We start from the raw sequence: 17,201 nt of genomic DNA on the forward strand, positions 1-17,201 counted from the left end.
TTTGCTATTTATTTCTAATTTTTAATTTATAAAACAATTTCACGACATCCTACTTGAAAAATCAATGTGAAACAACATTGACCAAGTCTTTGTGTGTAACTCGATAAATTGCAAAAGACTGATAAATGTGTAAAATGTTTGTTATTGTACGTAAAATAACAAACATTTCAATATATATTGTTGAACTTTTTGCAATGTAATGAGTTACATATATGATCTTGGTCCATGTTGTTTCACATTGATTTTTTTCAAGTAGGAAGCCATGATAAAATTGTTATAATTAAAAATCCAAAATAAATACTCAACCCTCATCCATATGACCACTTTAAGGTGGATTCTTGACTCGAGAGTTCAAAATATTGAGTTTCTCTGTCTGTCTCAGTGTTTGTCGAGAGAAAAACAGAGGCATGCAGAGAGAGAGAGAGAGAGAGAGAGAGAGAGAGAGAGAGAGAGAGAGAGAGAGAGAGAGAGAGAGAGAGAGAGAGAGAGAGAGAGAGAGAGAGAGAGAGAGAGAGAGAGAGAGAGACAGATAACCACCACCACCACCACCACCACCACCACCACCACCACCACCGACAACAACAACAACAACAACAACAACAACAACAACAACCACCACCACCACCATAACAACAACAATATCTCATTGGGGTCGAGGGTGCTCAGTTTTCAAAGTTGTCTATTTACTATAGTCTGGTGTATCTCACTGGTTTTGCATTCACCATATCCACAGACATTTGTCTGTACCATATCCTTTATTGGATGGTTGCTAGATATGTATTCGTTACATTCTACTCTGAATCGACGCAACTGCTTTCAATATAGACTAGGATTCTCTTAGTTTCACGCGATATCTCCATTACTCAATGTTTGACACATGTCTTTATAGAGTTGTGTACTGTATAGGTAGGCTGTGCTGCCTTCACTTGTCACTACCCATGACAGCGCCACACACAGCTATGGTTTATACCTACAATTCTTTTGTTTTTATTGACCTAGATTCAATCTTGTTTACTTCCCACGCACTTCCGAATATGGCTAGGCCTACTGATATGGGTGCTCTTCCTGGAAGTCGTTCGTTTGCCCGTTATTATGATTTAAATAAACGTCGGCGGGCTGTCGGAAGCAAAACAAACAGTAAATACAGTACTTCATGTGCTTATCGGACAGACGAATATTTACTATAGTACGTACGCGTCTTTCCGCAGTGTCCAATTTTAACCCACGCCGGAGGCCGTAGTTGGTGGTTTGCAGCTAGCTCAAGCCGTTGAACTTGAAACCACAATGAACTGTAACCGATCAGGGTCCGAGATGGCGGGACCAGTAAGATGTTACAGGTAAATGAAATACTTGCTTCAAACCATTCAGAAAGAGACGAATGAACAGTTGTACAAGCACGTGTTATACGTATCGGTTTTAAGTTTTCATATTTGGCCATGAAAATATCATTTTAGAGATATCGCACAATTTATTGAACCTCGGAGGACTCAAATCGAAACATTCTGTATGTATTTACGTTTGATTATTTTGTCAATGGATATATTTTAGTCACTTGTAACTGATGTCAATGAAATGTACTGACACAGTCTGACACAGTGACACATCCAGGCGTGTATCTGTTGGGGAAATCCCACACCTGTTCATTTTTTGCCGCCCTCGTGAATTGACTGGTAAGGTTCAGCATGCTCCATTTACAATCATACCAAACATACATTTGTATAAAGCGAATCAATCAGTTCATAATTGAATATTATTTTATGTCAACTAAATCAAGACCTTGCTTTGAGTCCGAAAAACGAGTTGTCTTGTAGGACGCTGAATTCCCTATTTTCGCGATTAAATACACATTGACCCACCCCTTAGCCTTGCTGCAATAATTGTAGCTTTATTTTTTTGAGCTTTGATGTTGTTTTACAATTTTTTTAAAAGCTTTTAATCACCCCAGGGTTTGCACTCAAAATTAACTTTTGTTTATAAACCCCCCCCACCCACCCACCCACCCACCCACCCTAAAAAAGAACAATAAACAACTCAAAATCAAAAATATTTAAATGTTGCAGGTATATCCATCCCACTTCCTCACGATACCAATCCCCCTCCTAATCCTGACATGGAGGAAATAATAAGTTACAATTTATTCACCTGTAGTGAGCTAAACCAATCAGATGATTGGTTATGAAACCTACAGTTTATGCAACCAACCAACCAACCAACCAACCAACCAATCAGATGATTGGTTATGAAACCTACAGTTTATGCAACCAATCAGATGATTGCATTTATAAAACCTATAGTGAGTTAATCCAATCTGATGATCTATGAAACCCATAGTGTGTACTACCAATCAGATGATTGCTTTCAGTATACTGAGCCAAACCAATCAGGTGATTGATCTCAGCATAGAACCTATATGTGTATACAACCAGATGATTGGTCACAGTATAGATCTTATAGTGTAAACAACCAATCAGATGATTGGTCACAGTATTGATCTTATAGTGTAAACAACCAATCAGATGATTGGTCACAGTATTGATCTTATAGTGTAAACAACCAATCAGATGATTGATCTCAGCATAGACCTATATGTGCATACAACCAATCAGATGATTGGTCACAGTATAGATCTTATAGTGTAAACAACCAATCAGATGATTGGTCACAATATTGATCTTATAGTGTAAACAACCAATCAGATGATTGGTCACAGTATTGATCTTATAGTGTAAACAACCAATCAGATAACTGCACAGTATTGATCTTATAGTCTATACAACCAACCAACCAACCAACCAACCAACCAACCAACCAATCAGATGACTGCCGGGTTACAGCATAGAACCTATTTAATGATGTCTTTTCTGCAGTGAAACAAAACCCAGTGAAATATCTTTTTACTAATAGATACCATGCATACATTTTGTAATTAGCAATACTTCTCCTTTCTATGAAAATTAAAGTGATTTAATACATTTTTTGGGTGTAATATTTACTACATGCTTAAAAGTTACTTGTTGAATTCTACTTACTGTGTGAAGCATACTTTTAAAAATTATCATTTGTAATTGACTAAACGCATACCTTGTATTAAATCTTATCTTATAAACCACTCGATTGCATAATTAAAAGTTTATCATCAATTTAAAAATGTTGAGGAAATCCCTACTATACAATCAACAGTTCTAACAATGCCTTTGGACTGTTTTGTTTTCATTTCTAAATGTTTCTGTTGTTATGTCAAGTTTGTTTAGCTTTACATTCTTTCCCTTGGTTGACTTTGTAATTGTTCTTTCTTTTTGGTTATGAAATTAAAGAAACAAAAAAAACAAAAAAACAATGTCAGCACACAGTTGTAATGTGATAGAAGGCATGTATCAACATTAACATTACAACCAGTCACAGGCAAGCAGTGACAAACTAAACTTGTTACAAACAGGGGAAATAAATAAATGAATTGTATTAATAACACCTGTCCCAGCATGATGGCCCAGCAGATATTTGTATTACATTTCATGATTTGATAAGAACAGTTTCATGGCTTTGATATGTGTACATGAAATGCCAGGAGAAATTGGAAATTTGTTTGTGAATATGAAATATTTAATTATGGGGAGAGGCCATAAAACTGTTGTTATCAAATGATGGAATGTCCTGTCTCTGGACTACCACATGCTGACCAAGTGTTAATAATGTAATTCATTAGATTACTTTCAACTTGTCAGCTTGTCAATGCTTGTCTGTCACTGGTTGTATAATACAATGGTTTCAAATATTCTTATTTGAATAAAAAGTTTATAAAAAGTAATTCCACAGTAAAGTTCGTGCCACTTTGATATTTCTAAATGTATGTTGTAGTATTTCATGAGTTTTTGTTTTATTTGTGTGAGGGGCAACAAGAATTCGGATAAACATTTTCTATTTCCTCATACCATTGCTTTACAATGTGAGCCATACAGTTTGTTCTTTTATACAAGTTGGTTGGTGAATAACACCGTACTTTCTATGCTCACAAGTATAAGTAGTAAAGCACACAGACAATACAAACTATTCAGGTCACTTTGAATGAATAGATAGATAGGTGGATAGGCTGTATATACAACTACACTGTGGGAGAAGGAAGCTGGATTCTTTCACACTATCAAATTTACAAACCTTCAGCAGAAAAACCTGGCCATTTAAAAAAAAAATGTTGTTTAACTTTTTTTTTTTAGTAATGATTGTAAATGTTTTTTTTTAGTAATGATTGTAAATGTTATCTAAGTTGAGTAAAAAAATAGTTGGTCATGTCAAAAATATTTAACTTTTTCTTTAATCATAAGGTAATCATGCTGTGTGAAGTTATAATATTCAAGAGATATTGCAAATTATAATTTTAGTATGAAAAGAATTGGTATGGTAAGAGTTACAAGATAGAATTTTAGATTTGTAAAATATTGAAAAGAAAGATTAGGTGTTTGACTATTGGTAGCCCACAGGATTGTCTTCAGTGGTGTTACTATCTAATAAAAATTGTTTGGTTCCGGTTACCTGACCACACCTAGTTTGTCGCTGCCAACCCTTAACTTTTTTTTTTTTACATATCTGAGAACAAAAATGAAACTGTGGAAATTGTTAAATCTTGCGAGAAAAAAGTGAATGTAGAAACTGACATCAACTTAAAAAGACAATATAAAACTGTTCTTCTAATCTGTAATGGCTGTACATCTGATAGGAAGAAATAAACAACACAGAGATCATCTGGAAAACAATGGAAAACCTGAACTAGACACAGAAAAAAAATATAATACAAATTAAAATAAAAAATCTACCTACCCCACCTATTCTAAAATTGAGTGTAATCAGAACCACACAATTTTTTTATTAGGCCATATTAATAAGATAAGATAAAACTTTATTTCAGCTGTTTAGAAAATTTCACATTTCTAATTTGGTATTTAAAAGAAATACAGATAATAATAATCTAAGTAAATAACTAAGTTATAAATATGAAAGTATAGAATAGTTCTAGTGTTTGTCTATTTACTACTATTCAGGTATATGAAAAGAGCAGTTATAATATCCTTATGTTTTGATTGTAGTATATATGTAAATTGCTCTACTCCATCTAAATGTATAAAGTTTGGTTTTTACAGTAGTAATAATTATTAAACATTTTTATTATGTATAGGCGAGTAACAAAATAAGTGAATGGGATAGGACTTGAACTTATGACCCGCCAAACACTACTAAACAAACATTTTAGCAACCATGGCAACCATAGAGTCACCCACTCACAGTATCATAGATATTGATGAATATTTATGTGATAATATATAATGTTGGCATGGTGATTATATCTGTATAATTGTATAAAATAGTCAATGACATGAATTTCAGATGGATATAAAACACAAATATTTACAAGTTAATTGATTTTCATTATGTATATTCAGTTCATTTTAATTAATTAATGATGTAATTACATTAAAATAGCTAAATGAAATATGTATAATACATTGTATAAATATCAGACCAAGACAACTCAGATATAAATGATTGTATAAATATCAGACCAAGACAACTCAGATATATATGATTGTATAAATATCAGACCAAGACAACTCAGATATATATGATTGTATAAATATCAGACCAAGACAACTCAGATATATATGATTGTATAAATATCAGACCAAGACAACTCAAATATATATGATTGTATAAATATCAGACCAAGACAACTCAGATATAAATGATTGTATAAATAACCTACAATTCAGTCGTGTTGGGGATTTTGTTCTCATTTTTCCCCTACCATGCCTGGCATTCACTTTTCCCTTTAATACCATGCCTGGCATTCACTTTTCCCTTTCCTACCATGGCTGGCATTCACTTTCCTACCATGCCTGGCATTCACTTTCCCCTACTGTGCCTGGCATTCACTTTCCTACCATGCCTGGCATTCACTTTCCTACCATGCCTAGCATTCACTTTTCCCTTTAATACCATGCCTGGCTGGCATTCACTTTCCCCTACTGTGCCTGGCATTATGCTAATGAACTATTGTTATAGATAATTGCTTTAATTAATAAATCTACAGCCAGAAAACAGATTCTTACTGGCTGTTAAATTCTTCCCAGAGTGAGATGATGTCCATAGTGTCACCCTGTGATTAGAACCAACTCAGAGGGTTGAGTTATACCAAACATATTTGCATGATTACCATAATTGCTGAAATTGTCATCTTTATCATTTTCAGTTTGAATATTAACGACTGTTAATGTTATAACGGAATGCCAGATGTGGTAGGGGAAAAGTGAATGCAAACTACCCGCACCAGTGGATTTTAGGCTAATATATGTTATGTGTGACTATATGTCAAAACTATTCATGGGGAAGGAGGAGGTTAGTTAGGGATATTGTTTTGACATGATCTTTGATCTTAGGTTCATTAGGTTTGGTTAAGAATGAATGTGTGTGCACACAAAGTGACTTGGTTTATATAGTTATCAAAAACAGTCAAAAAGTGGTTTTAAAAAAACAGACTTGGATTTTCATGTTAAGAAAGTTTAATGACAGTGTGAGGTCAGAGTTCAAATCTTGGAGTGAAAGATATATGGATGTTAAATTACTCTAAGCTTCCGGACTTCATGGACTTGCTACTGGGTCATCACCATGACAACAGTTCCTGGTAGTGATGTCATTGAATTGTATTGTAGTTTAGTTTCATTTCACTTCTTGGCTTTGTTGGTTCTTGGCTATAGGGGTACTCAAGGTCACCATATAACCATTACAACTTGTCAAATACACAATTTATGTCATGTATACTTGCCCTAGCAGCTGTATAATTGGACCAACTGTCTTTCTTTTCCATCACCATTCTATAATTGTCAAGTTTTTTCAGTATCTTTTCCTTTGTTCTTGTTATGGTGTGTGTGTAACCTACATTGTAAAATGTATTCTCTCTGAAGATATATCTCTCTTCACATCAGCAGAAAAATATGCTGTACCTCACAAAAATACTTTACACTTTTATATTAGTGGTATACATGTTTGTGTGATTTTGAAGTTTGACTTAAAATGGTACAGACAGAGTTTATAAATCTGTTACTCGAGTGAAAATATTTTCATAAAACCATGATTTGGAGGCTGCTCTATATTTGAGTATATGTAAATGTGTCGTCCTTTGGGGTGTGTTTTCTAGCCCTTGGTCTAAAACGGGGTCCACTTTGCATTATTTTCATTTTTGCTTGGTCTAAAATGTGATCCACCACCCTTTACCAAATCATAACTGCCATTAATGGCTCCAAAATGTTGCCTCCTAAGGAAAATGTATTTAGATCTAACTTTCATCTTTAAAAAACCTGTAATGGTCTAAAATGAAGTATTGTGTTTTGGTCAAAGTGGGTCTAAAATGGGTAAGTTGGGGTTTCCAGCACTGGCCACACGACCCTACCAGAGCTGGCCACTGGTACCACCCTGGGATGAAACATGCAAGTCAGTAGTAATACTCAGCTGCCATCACACACACTGACAGGCAGTTGTAATTATAATTACTTCATTCAGTTGACTACAAACTCAACCTCCAGTTTGAATGTAAGTGAGGTAAGTATATATGTGATAATATTTATATCAACATTCCAATAGCAGAAGCTCTCCCTCTTGGTTAAAAACCGAAATCTGTGTAAGAAAAATCCATTTAACTATATATGGTGGAGATGGTTGTAATACTCACAGGACTAAACTATGAGAATTATTACGGTACAATTGTTACAAAATCTTCAAGAAACTGAAAATGAAAGAAGACATAGACGGATTCACCTTGATCTCCTTCAAGGAATTGATAAGATTTGTATATTTATTGTATAGATTTTAGAGTTGATATAAGGATTACTTGTCAAGTTTGATTGTTATTTTGAAAAAAATATTTACTTTGATGATATTATTGTGTCTTTTTGAACTTATTGTAATTTATGTAAAGATCATTAAAGAATCACTTTGATGGGATGGAAAGTAGTGGAGTGGAAAAAAAAATTGAAAAAAGATATTGTTTTTTCGTTTTTGAAAAGTTATCATAATTTATTTAATAATCCTTATCTTCTCAATAAAATCAAAGTAGTCGAATGAAAATTTATAAATTGGAATTTTTATTTATTTAATTTTTTTTGGACACTCTGTTAATGTTAACAATTGTATAATACATGTATGATCTTTTGCACCGAACATTTTTTGTAAGTATGAGTGAATGACACCTTAGTCTGTAGTTTACATTGTTTTTTGGTACGCTATCAGAACCACTTTCCCCTAGCATGACATTTTCTATCTTTTACATAGTTAAATGACACCTTTACTACATCGACAGTAAAATGATGTCAGAATCTTCCAAGCATGGATGAAAAGTAGTGTAAACGCCTGAGGGAGAGGTTTTATAGCAAGGGTGGTACTGTAACTCAATGATACATATATTGTCTTGTGTGTCACATCGTGACGTCTTGTATTCATGAGTTTGAATGAAACATGTCTAAAAATAGCTATCATTTTGTGCTTAAGGTTTGGAACACTGAACTCTGGTAACAGAAACAGGAAAATCAGGTTAAAATATCATTTTCCATTATGATGTATCATATTTTGGCAAGTAATGTAGTAGAATCTGTGGGCAACTTACTATAGGTAGATTTTGACTTCCAACTCTTATACATTTAATATTGGGAAATTTTAAAGATACAAACTGTCATTTTTACCTAGTAGGCAGATTTTTGAAAAGTTGTTTATAATGATTCATTTTAACAGAATTTGTTGTATTAATTCTTACTATTTAACGGTAAATTAGTAACTTCACTTGTTGTTAAGTGTTCTTAGTGTTTTTTTACCATGTTGTATCCACTGAAGCTAAACAAATATGAACACATTACAGCCACACTAAAGGAACTACACTGGTTGCCTGTACAATACAGAATTGATTATAAAGTTCTCCTGACCACCTATAAAATATTGCATGGTCTTTCACCACATATTTATCAGACACTATCGGTGAGAAGCTATAATCTCTGCACACTTTGGTCAGTGACAAATATTTACTGTTTGAACCCAATCAACATATTTAATTCCTTTCAATGCCGTGTTCTCGGCCTGTGTTGCTCTGCGTGTTTAAAACAGTAGAGGATACTCACAGTCAATGCCTTCAGGAAGAACCTTAGAACATACTTATTCTCAAAAGTATTTTCTAAAGCTTTCAATGTATAACTCAACAGCACTTCTAATATTTACCTTGTACATGTATAAGATATAAGATTTTCGGATTGATTGATTGATTGATTGATTGATTAAAGATATTTTTGTGTAATCAAGTTACTTATGATCTGCTTATGATCTTCATTTTGCTATCCCATAATACTACAATATTTTGTGCTAGTAGCCATTCTAGTTATTGGCCCAGTGTGAGGTGCTATTCAGATACAGTGTACAAATTTTCATGCAAGCTAAATTTTGTTGTTGGGAGTCAAAATGATAAAAACTGTTACTTGTTGTGAGTCACCACATGGTAACTGAGCCTGGGGAGAGAGATAGGGGAACTCCAAATGCTGATGAGTCACATGACATTGCTTTCCGTCAAATCACAGACATTAGTAACACATTTGTCTGTGGTCAAATGGAAGGTGACATACTGGTTATGTATATTAGTAGGAGTGCAAAAGTAAGAAGTAACACAGTCGGTAGATTTACTTTAATTTACTAAAATTATGGTTATAAAAATACACTTAAGTTTTATACACCAAAATATAGTTGAGACAAATTGTAAAAAAAAGCCATTTTTCTGCTAAAATTGTAATTTGTTTGTCAAAGTATATGGTACATTTATAGTACTAATAATAATTATGAAAATTTTAATTCTGAATGCATTGATAAATTTTGATATAAAATTCTTTATGCAATATTATACAAACACAACTGAGTTAGTAAATTTATGAGTTTTAATATAATTATACAGTTCTGTTTGTTTATTAATATTTTATAACAACTAACTGAGTGGCTGTATTAATAACTGACTTTGTTTTATTGATGCACTCCCCAGACTAAATGTAGAATTCAAAATGTCAAAACTCCATCCGTTGTTATAGTTACTGGTAATTAGTGTTTGATGTTTATCTCTTTTTTTAATAATGTTATTAATCTGTTTGATATAATTACTTTCATTTCTTACTTAGATTTGATGTATTTTCACTTTTAATATCACAAATCTTGTAAGATAAGCTAAAGACCACAAGGTGTTCATGACGTTGAGATATCATAGGGAACAACGACAGTGAGGTTGTTAGACTGTACAGCAAGCTAGGGAGTATACCGGTAGAGAACTGTATGACAGTGAGGTTGTTAGACTGTACAGCAAGCTAGGGAGTACTCGGTAGAGAGCTGTGTATGACACTGAGGTTGTTAGACTACAGCAAGCTAGGGAGTACTCGGTAGAGAACTGTGTATGACAGTGAGGTTGTTAGACTGTACAGCAAGCTAGGGAGTACTCGGTAGAGAGCTGTGTATGACACTGAGGTTGTTAGACTACAGCAAGCTAGGGAGTACTCGGTAGAGAACTGTGTATGACAGTGAGGTTGTTAGACTGTACAGCAAGCTAGGGAGTACTCGGTAGAGAGCTGTGTATGACACTGAGGTTGTTAGACTGTACAGCAAGCTAGGGAGTACTCGGTAGAGAGCTGTGTATGACACTGAGGTTGTTAGACTGTACAGCAAGCTAGGGAGTACTCAGTAGAGAACTGTGTATGACAGTGAGGTTGTTAGACTGTACAGCAAGCTAGGGAGTACTCAGTAGAGCGCTGTGTATGACACTGAGGTTGTTAGACTGTACAGCAAGCTAGGGAGTACTCGGTAGAGAGCTGTGTATGACACTGAGGTTGTTAGACTGTACAGCAAGCTAGGGAGTACTCGGTAGAGAGCTGTGTATGACACTGAGGTTGTTAGACTACAGCAAGCTAGGGAGTACTCGGTAGAGAACTGTGTATGACAGTGAGGTACGTTGTTAGACTACAGCAAGCTAGGGAGTACTCGGTAGAGAGCTGTGTATGACACTGAGGTTGTTAGACTGTACAGCAAGCTAGGGAGTACTCAGTAGAGAGCTGTGTATGACACTGAGGTTGTTAGACTGTACAGCAAGCTAGGGAGTACTCGGTAGAGAGCTGTGTATGACACTGAGGTTGTTAGACTCATGTACAGCAAGCTAGGGAGTACTCGGTAGAGAGCTGTGTATGACACTGAGGTTGTTAGACTGTACAGCAAGCTAGGGAGTACTCGGTAGAGAACTGTGTATGACAGTGAGGTTGTTAGACTGTACAGCAAGCTAGGGAGTACTCGGTAGAGAACTGTGTATGACAGTGAGGTTGTTAGACTGTACATTGAGCTATGGAGTACTCGGTAGAGAACTGTGTATGACAGTGAGGCTGTTAGACTGTACAGCAAGCTAGGGAGTACTTGGTAGAGAACTGTGTATGACAGTGAGGTTGTTAGACTGTACAGCAAGCTAGGGAGTACTCGGTAGAGAACTGTGTATGACAGTGAGGTTGTTAGACTGTACATTGAGCTATGGAGTACTCGGTAGAGAACTGTGTATGACAGTGAGGCTGTTATACTGTACAGCAAGCTAGGGAGTACTCAGTAGAGAGCTGTATATGACACTGAGGTTGTTAGACTGTACAGCAATCTAGGGAGTACTCGGTAGAGAGCAGGATTGAAACCCTGGCCTTTAACTGATAACACTAATATGAGAACCTGGGATTGAAACACGTTCCTTATGGTGATTATTTACACTAATGAGATGATCTGGGATTGAAACATGTCCCTTTAAGGTAAATTAGTGAATTGACTTTAAATATGATTATTTAAGTCTTAAGATCAATAATCATCATAAGTAATAATAAATGTAGTCTTCTACCTAGTCTAGGTACCATACGTTGGAACATAATCTATCTAAAGTCTAGCTTATTACAAATATCTACATCCCTGGTTTACCAGTTTACAACATGGAGTTCTCTTCAACCTTCTCTATTCTCTACTTATCTTTGGATTTCAGTAAAATTCAAACCTGTCCAATATTTGTTGTTCTCATACCACCTTTCCTTCCGTCTGCTTTTCATTCATCCATTTCTCACAAGGACTAATAAAAAATAATTTTGTGGTTCTGATTACGCTCAATTTTAGAATAGGTGGGGTAGATAGATTTTTTATTTTATTTTTAATCATATTTTATTTTCTTATGTGAGTGTATAGTTCAGGTTTTCCATTGTTTTTCAAATGGACTCTGTGTTGTTTATTTCTTCTTATCAGATGTACAGCCATTACAGATTAGAAGAATAGTTTTATATTGTCTTTTTAAGTTGATATCAGTTTCCGCATCCACTTTTTCTCGCAATTTTTTGTGATTTTATTATTATTTCTTGAATACGTTAAAAAAAGTTTAGGGTCAGCAGTGAAGAGCTAGGTGGGGTTGTATAACTGGAATCAAGTATTTTTATTAGGCCTGATGCCTTGTAAAAATACTCAAAAAAAAAAAAATGGCACATATAAGAATTTGAAATAACGGTTAACTGAGTTGAATTTTTTGAAATGATTGTATATTGAATATTATACATAGATGTGTGATTGGTAGTATTGATTGTATTTTAGTTGGTAGTTTATTGATAGGAAACCATTGGATTTTATGATGTGTATATACAGACTGACATTTAGTAGTGTAAGTTACATGTACATAATCAGATAGACTGGTATGTACATTTTAACACAGTACAGTTCATTGTGCTTTTATAGTAAGTTTTTGTAAATTTTAAAGTCCATTATTTATGTGATATATACCATGTAAACTATCATAAAGCAATGCCGTGTGTTTAATATTTAACTAGTAAGTATCTTGCTTTTAAACAAAGTGGAGTATTTGTTCTCTGTACTTCCTTTCTTCTTTCCTTCAATATGATTGGTCAACAGTTCATGAATATATTAATATAATTTGCATAATAATAACTTCCAGGAACTGATAGAGTCTTTGACCTAAACTTCCTAATCTTGTTATACCCTGTGCATACACTGTCTTATGTTACACCAATCTGTTACAAAGCTGCACTGTGTCATCAACAACTTTGTGAGTATCAAGCAATTGAGATAACTATTATGAAATTTATTAGCTCTAGTACGATGATGTGTGGAAAAGTGACATTTTCAAATCTGTTAAGGTGAATGTTTTCTTTTTGGTAGCATTATCTGGAACTTCCTAATACTTTGTCAAATTGGTATGGAAACATCTCATAGTTTATCACCATGGGGCAAATCATATCAAGCTGACCCTTGACCTTTGGATTCATGTGATCACTTTTAGTGAATAGATACTTCTGTTTCTTTTCTCTTCATTGTCTGTGTACATTGTATGTCAGTTTTCATTACATTATGTCTGCATGTCTTAGGGTAGATTTATGAAAGGTATAATCTATTTGTGTTTGTTAGTTCATACGTTTAGTTCTGTAATGATCTAGAGATAAATGTTATATGTCGGCCAGAATATAAACATCCGGGATCCTCATATTTTGTTGACATTTATTGACTGTAAGTTCCATGCTGTTCTTGATGTGGTTGAGATGAAATGAGATTATTTAGAAATATTTTTCACCAACTACAACTATTAATGTACTCGATATGGTTGAGATGAAATGAGATTATTTAGAAATCTTTTTTACCAAAAGTCTTTGATTTAAGTTACATAAATTTGTGTAAAATCATTGCAGAATAATTTTATTTACCTACAAGTTGTCTGAGTATAGGGTTAGCATATTACACTTTGCTAAACCTTCCTCTTTTCCTCATTTCTTCTGCCCCCCCCCCTTCCCCCAACTCAGTCACACTCCAGCCAACCTCAAACCTTCCTCATTCCCCTCCCCATCAACCTAAAATCTTCCTCATTTCCCCTCCCCCGTCACCCTAAAACCAGTAGCTCAAACTTTCTTCATTCTCACTCCCTTACCCCGTCACTCTCCAGTCAACATCATATCTATCTATATTTCAATTGGTGTGTCTCCCTGGAACACAATTTATAGTAATTATTCAATTTATTATAATTATTCCTTGCTAGTCATGTCCCCACATAACAGCTAGAGGAACACAAAACATTAGCGTATACAAAACTCAGCTGTAATATTGTCAATGGTGCATCAAGTTGGCTTATAGACCGTATTCTCAACACAAATATGTAGGAGTGACATTAGATGTACATTTTATCCTTCATATTATCAATGTGTACTTGGTTTATCATTCAAGTTGTATATACTTAGTAATACCAACACATGTATCACGTTTTATGATAGATATATCCGGAGAATGACTTCATTGTCAAGGAGGTTAATAGGATGTATGTTTTTTATTTATTGGTTCTGTTCCAACCCTAAAATAATCAATGAAACCGATGTACAAATACCAGTGAATACACCATTAATGACGTAACTGTAGTGTTATGTTTTCAATCAGACAATTAATCACCCAAAATTCTTAAAATGCCAATAATTAGACATTGTACATATTAATTAGAAAACAGTGTAGCATAGTATGAGGTTGAAAACATGAACAGATTGGGGTGCTGAGTTTAGGGTGTGGAACCAAAAAGTAATTGAATTGGATTTATTGTACGATACTATACTTCAGCTACACAAATATGTTGGGTGTGATTCAATAGTTTTCAGGGTATACAATGTTGTCAAGTTATTTGATCTATTAACATGTTACAGTTGCAACTCATGCACCTTTAACCACATACACTATACAGCTATCTGTTCTTAGATTAGATGCCTATTGTATGCTATACTAGTTGGGCCTAATAAAAAAAATTGTGTGGTTCCGATTACGCTCAAGTTTAGAATAGGTGGGGTAGGACAGATTAATTTATATATATATATATATATATATATATATATATATATATATATATATATATATATATATATATATATATATATATATATATATATATATATATATATATATATATATATATATATATATATATATATATATATATATTTTTTTTTTTTTTTCATATATGAGTGTCTGATTCAGGTAGTTATGTTTTCTGTTATTTTCCATATGGTCTCTTTGTTATTGGTTTCTTCTCATCAGATGTACAACCATTACAGATTGGAAGGACAGTTTTATATTGTCTTTTTAAGTTGATGTCAGTTTCTGCATCCACTATTTCTGGCGAGACTTCACAATTATCATGATTTTGTTATTTTCTTCTTGGATACATAAAAAAAAGTTTAAGGTCGGCCTGTAAAACTATATGAGTTTGGATAACCGTAACCAAACAATTTTTTTAGGCCTTACACATAGCTACATGTAAGATTTCATTTCAAGTCTAAGAAAATCACCATAATTTCATCTATGAGTGATAAGTATTTGGAGAATATTACTATTAATTGCAGTGTGTCACTTTTTTGTGTAATTGTTGTATTTATCAATATCTTTGGAAATAAAAACATAATTTCAAAGTATACATAAACACTTATTCAGTATTTTAGTGTGAAAAGTTACAATTCATATTGTATATTTGAATTTCTGAAAATAAAAACAGTTTAAAATTAATTTTGATTGTCAACACTAAACCAGAGGACAAAATGAAAATGGTGCCTATTTTTGACACTTTAAGACGGTGAATTATGATTATGAAAAGCCCTCTAGATCCATGATAATAAGTATAGTACCGCAAAACCCTCTAGAAATTTAAAGGATATTAGATAACTATGGAAAGTCCCTTTTGTATAAACTTTGATATTTGTGAGGATTATTCCTTTCAAGTAGTCAGTGCTTTTATCATGATATTTGTCAGAATTATGACATTTTTGTAATTATACATTATTTTTGATAAGAAATTCATAACTGTCATTATAGAAGTGTAAATGTAAATTTATTTAGATACATATATCACTTAAGTTACAATGTGTGATTTTTGTCATGCCTAAAATAACTTGGCTTGAGTAGTGTTGACTTGACTGGTATAATGAGTACATGGTGATACTTACTTCAGATAAGAATTTATATTGTGTATATATATTGTATTTTATTTTACTTTAGTTTTATTTCATACGTGTGGAGAATACAAAGCGAAACTCTTTGTGCAAAAAAATATATATTAATTTTCAATTATACCATGCATTAGCCAAGTTGAACTAAAAATATGGAATATATATGGAATATATACCCTGGTTGTTCTACGTCACGACGTGCGTCTATGTCAACACAACATGCGTCTATGTCATGACAACGTGCGTCTATGTCATGACAACGTGTGTCTATGTCACGACAACGTGTGTCTATGTCATGACAACGTGTGTCTATGTCACGACAACATGCGTCTATGTCACGATAACGTGCGTCTATGTCATGACAACGTGCGTTTATGCCAACACAACGTATGTCTACATCACTGGTTCTGCTGTGTTTTAAATATGAGTCAAAACATTCAAAATTGCCATTACTTTCCCCAGTGTTTCTTTGATATTATTGGCACTGGTATAATTATATTATTCTCCAATATTTTCCTTCATTTAGCCAGGAAATACTCCTGACCTAAGGGTTGTCACTATGAGTTGCTAGATGCTTGATTTTCTCTGGTTTTGTTATGTTGATTATTTCTTGTGGTAAATTGTTCCGGTCTCTAATATCTGATGTAACTATCAAATTTAAAATTAGGTGTTGTATGCACAATTAGTCTAGAACAGTAGCAGTCAAGGTGTTGACTAAAGAAGATAGACACAAACATGCAGGCCACTGTGTTAGGGGAAATATTAACTTAAAAGTACTGTTAGGGGAAATATTAACTTAGTACTATTAGGGGAAATATTATCTTAGTACTGTTAGGGGAAATATTAACTTAGTACTATTAGGGGAAATATTAACTTAGTACTATTAGGGGAAATATTAACTTAGTACTGTTAGGGGAAATATTAACTTAGTACTGTTAAGGGAAATATTATCTTAGTACTGTTAGGGGAAATATTATCTTAGTACTGTTAGGGGAAATATTATCTTAGTACTGTTAGGGGAAATATTAACTTTGTACTATTAGGGGAAATATTAACTTAGTACTGTTAGGGGAAATATTAACTTAGTACTGTTAGGGGAATATTAACTTAGTACTGTTAGGGGAAATATTAACTTAGTACTGTTAGGGGAATATTAACTTA

General features: G+C 33.6%; 1 protein-coding gene across 1 annotated transcript in view; it reads left to right on the forward strand.

Annotated features, from left to right (window-relative positions):
• Positions 1-1,170: 1,170 nt before the first annotated feature.
• Positions 1,171-17,201, forward strand: part of LOC144448203 (transcription factor ETV6-like) — a 41,677-nt gene continuing 25,646 nt past the window's right edge. Inside the window, exon 1 of the mRNA XM_078138357.1 lies at positions 1,171-1,337. Within this exon, the coding sequence (XP_077994483.1) occupies positions 1,285-1,337 (53 nt within the window). The 5' untranslated portion in view covers positions 1,171-1,284. The remainder of the gene's footprint in view (positions 1,338-17,201) is intronic.

This window comes from Glandiceps talaboti, chromosome 17, assembly GCF_964340395.1.
Source record: "Glandiceps talaboti chromosome 17, keGlaTala1.1, whole genome shotgun sequence".
Lineage (NCBI taxonomy): Eukaryota > Metazoa > Hemichordata > Enteropneusta > Spengelidae > Glandiceps > Glandiceps talaboti.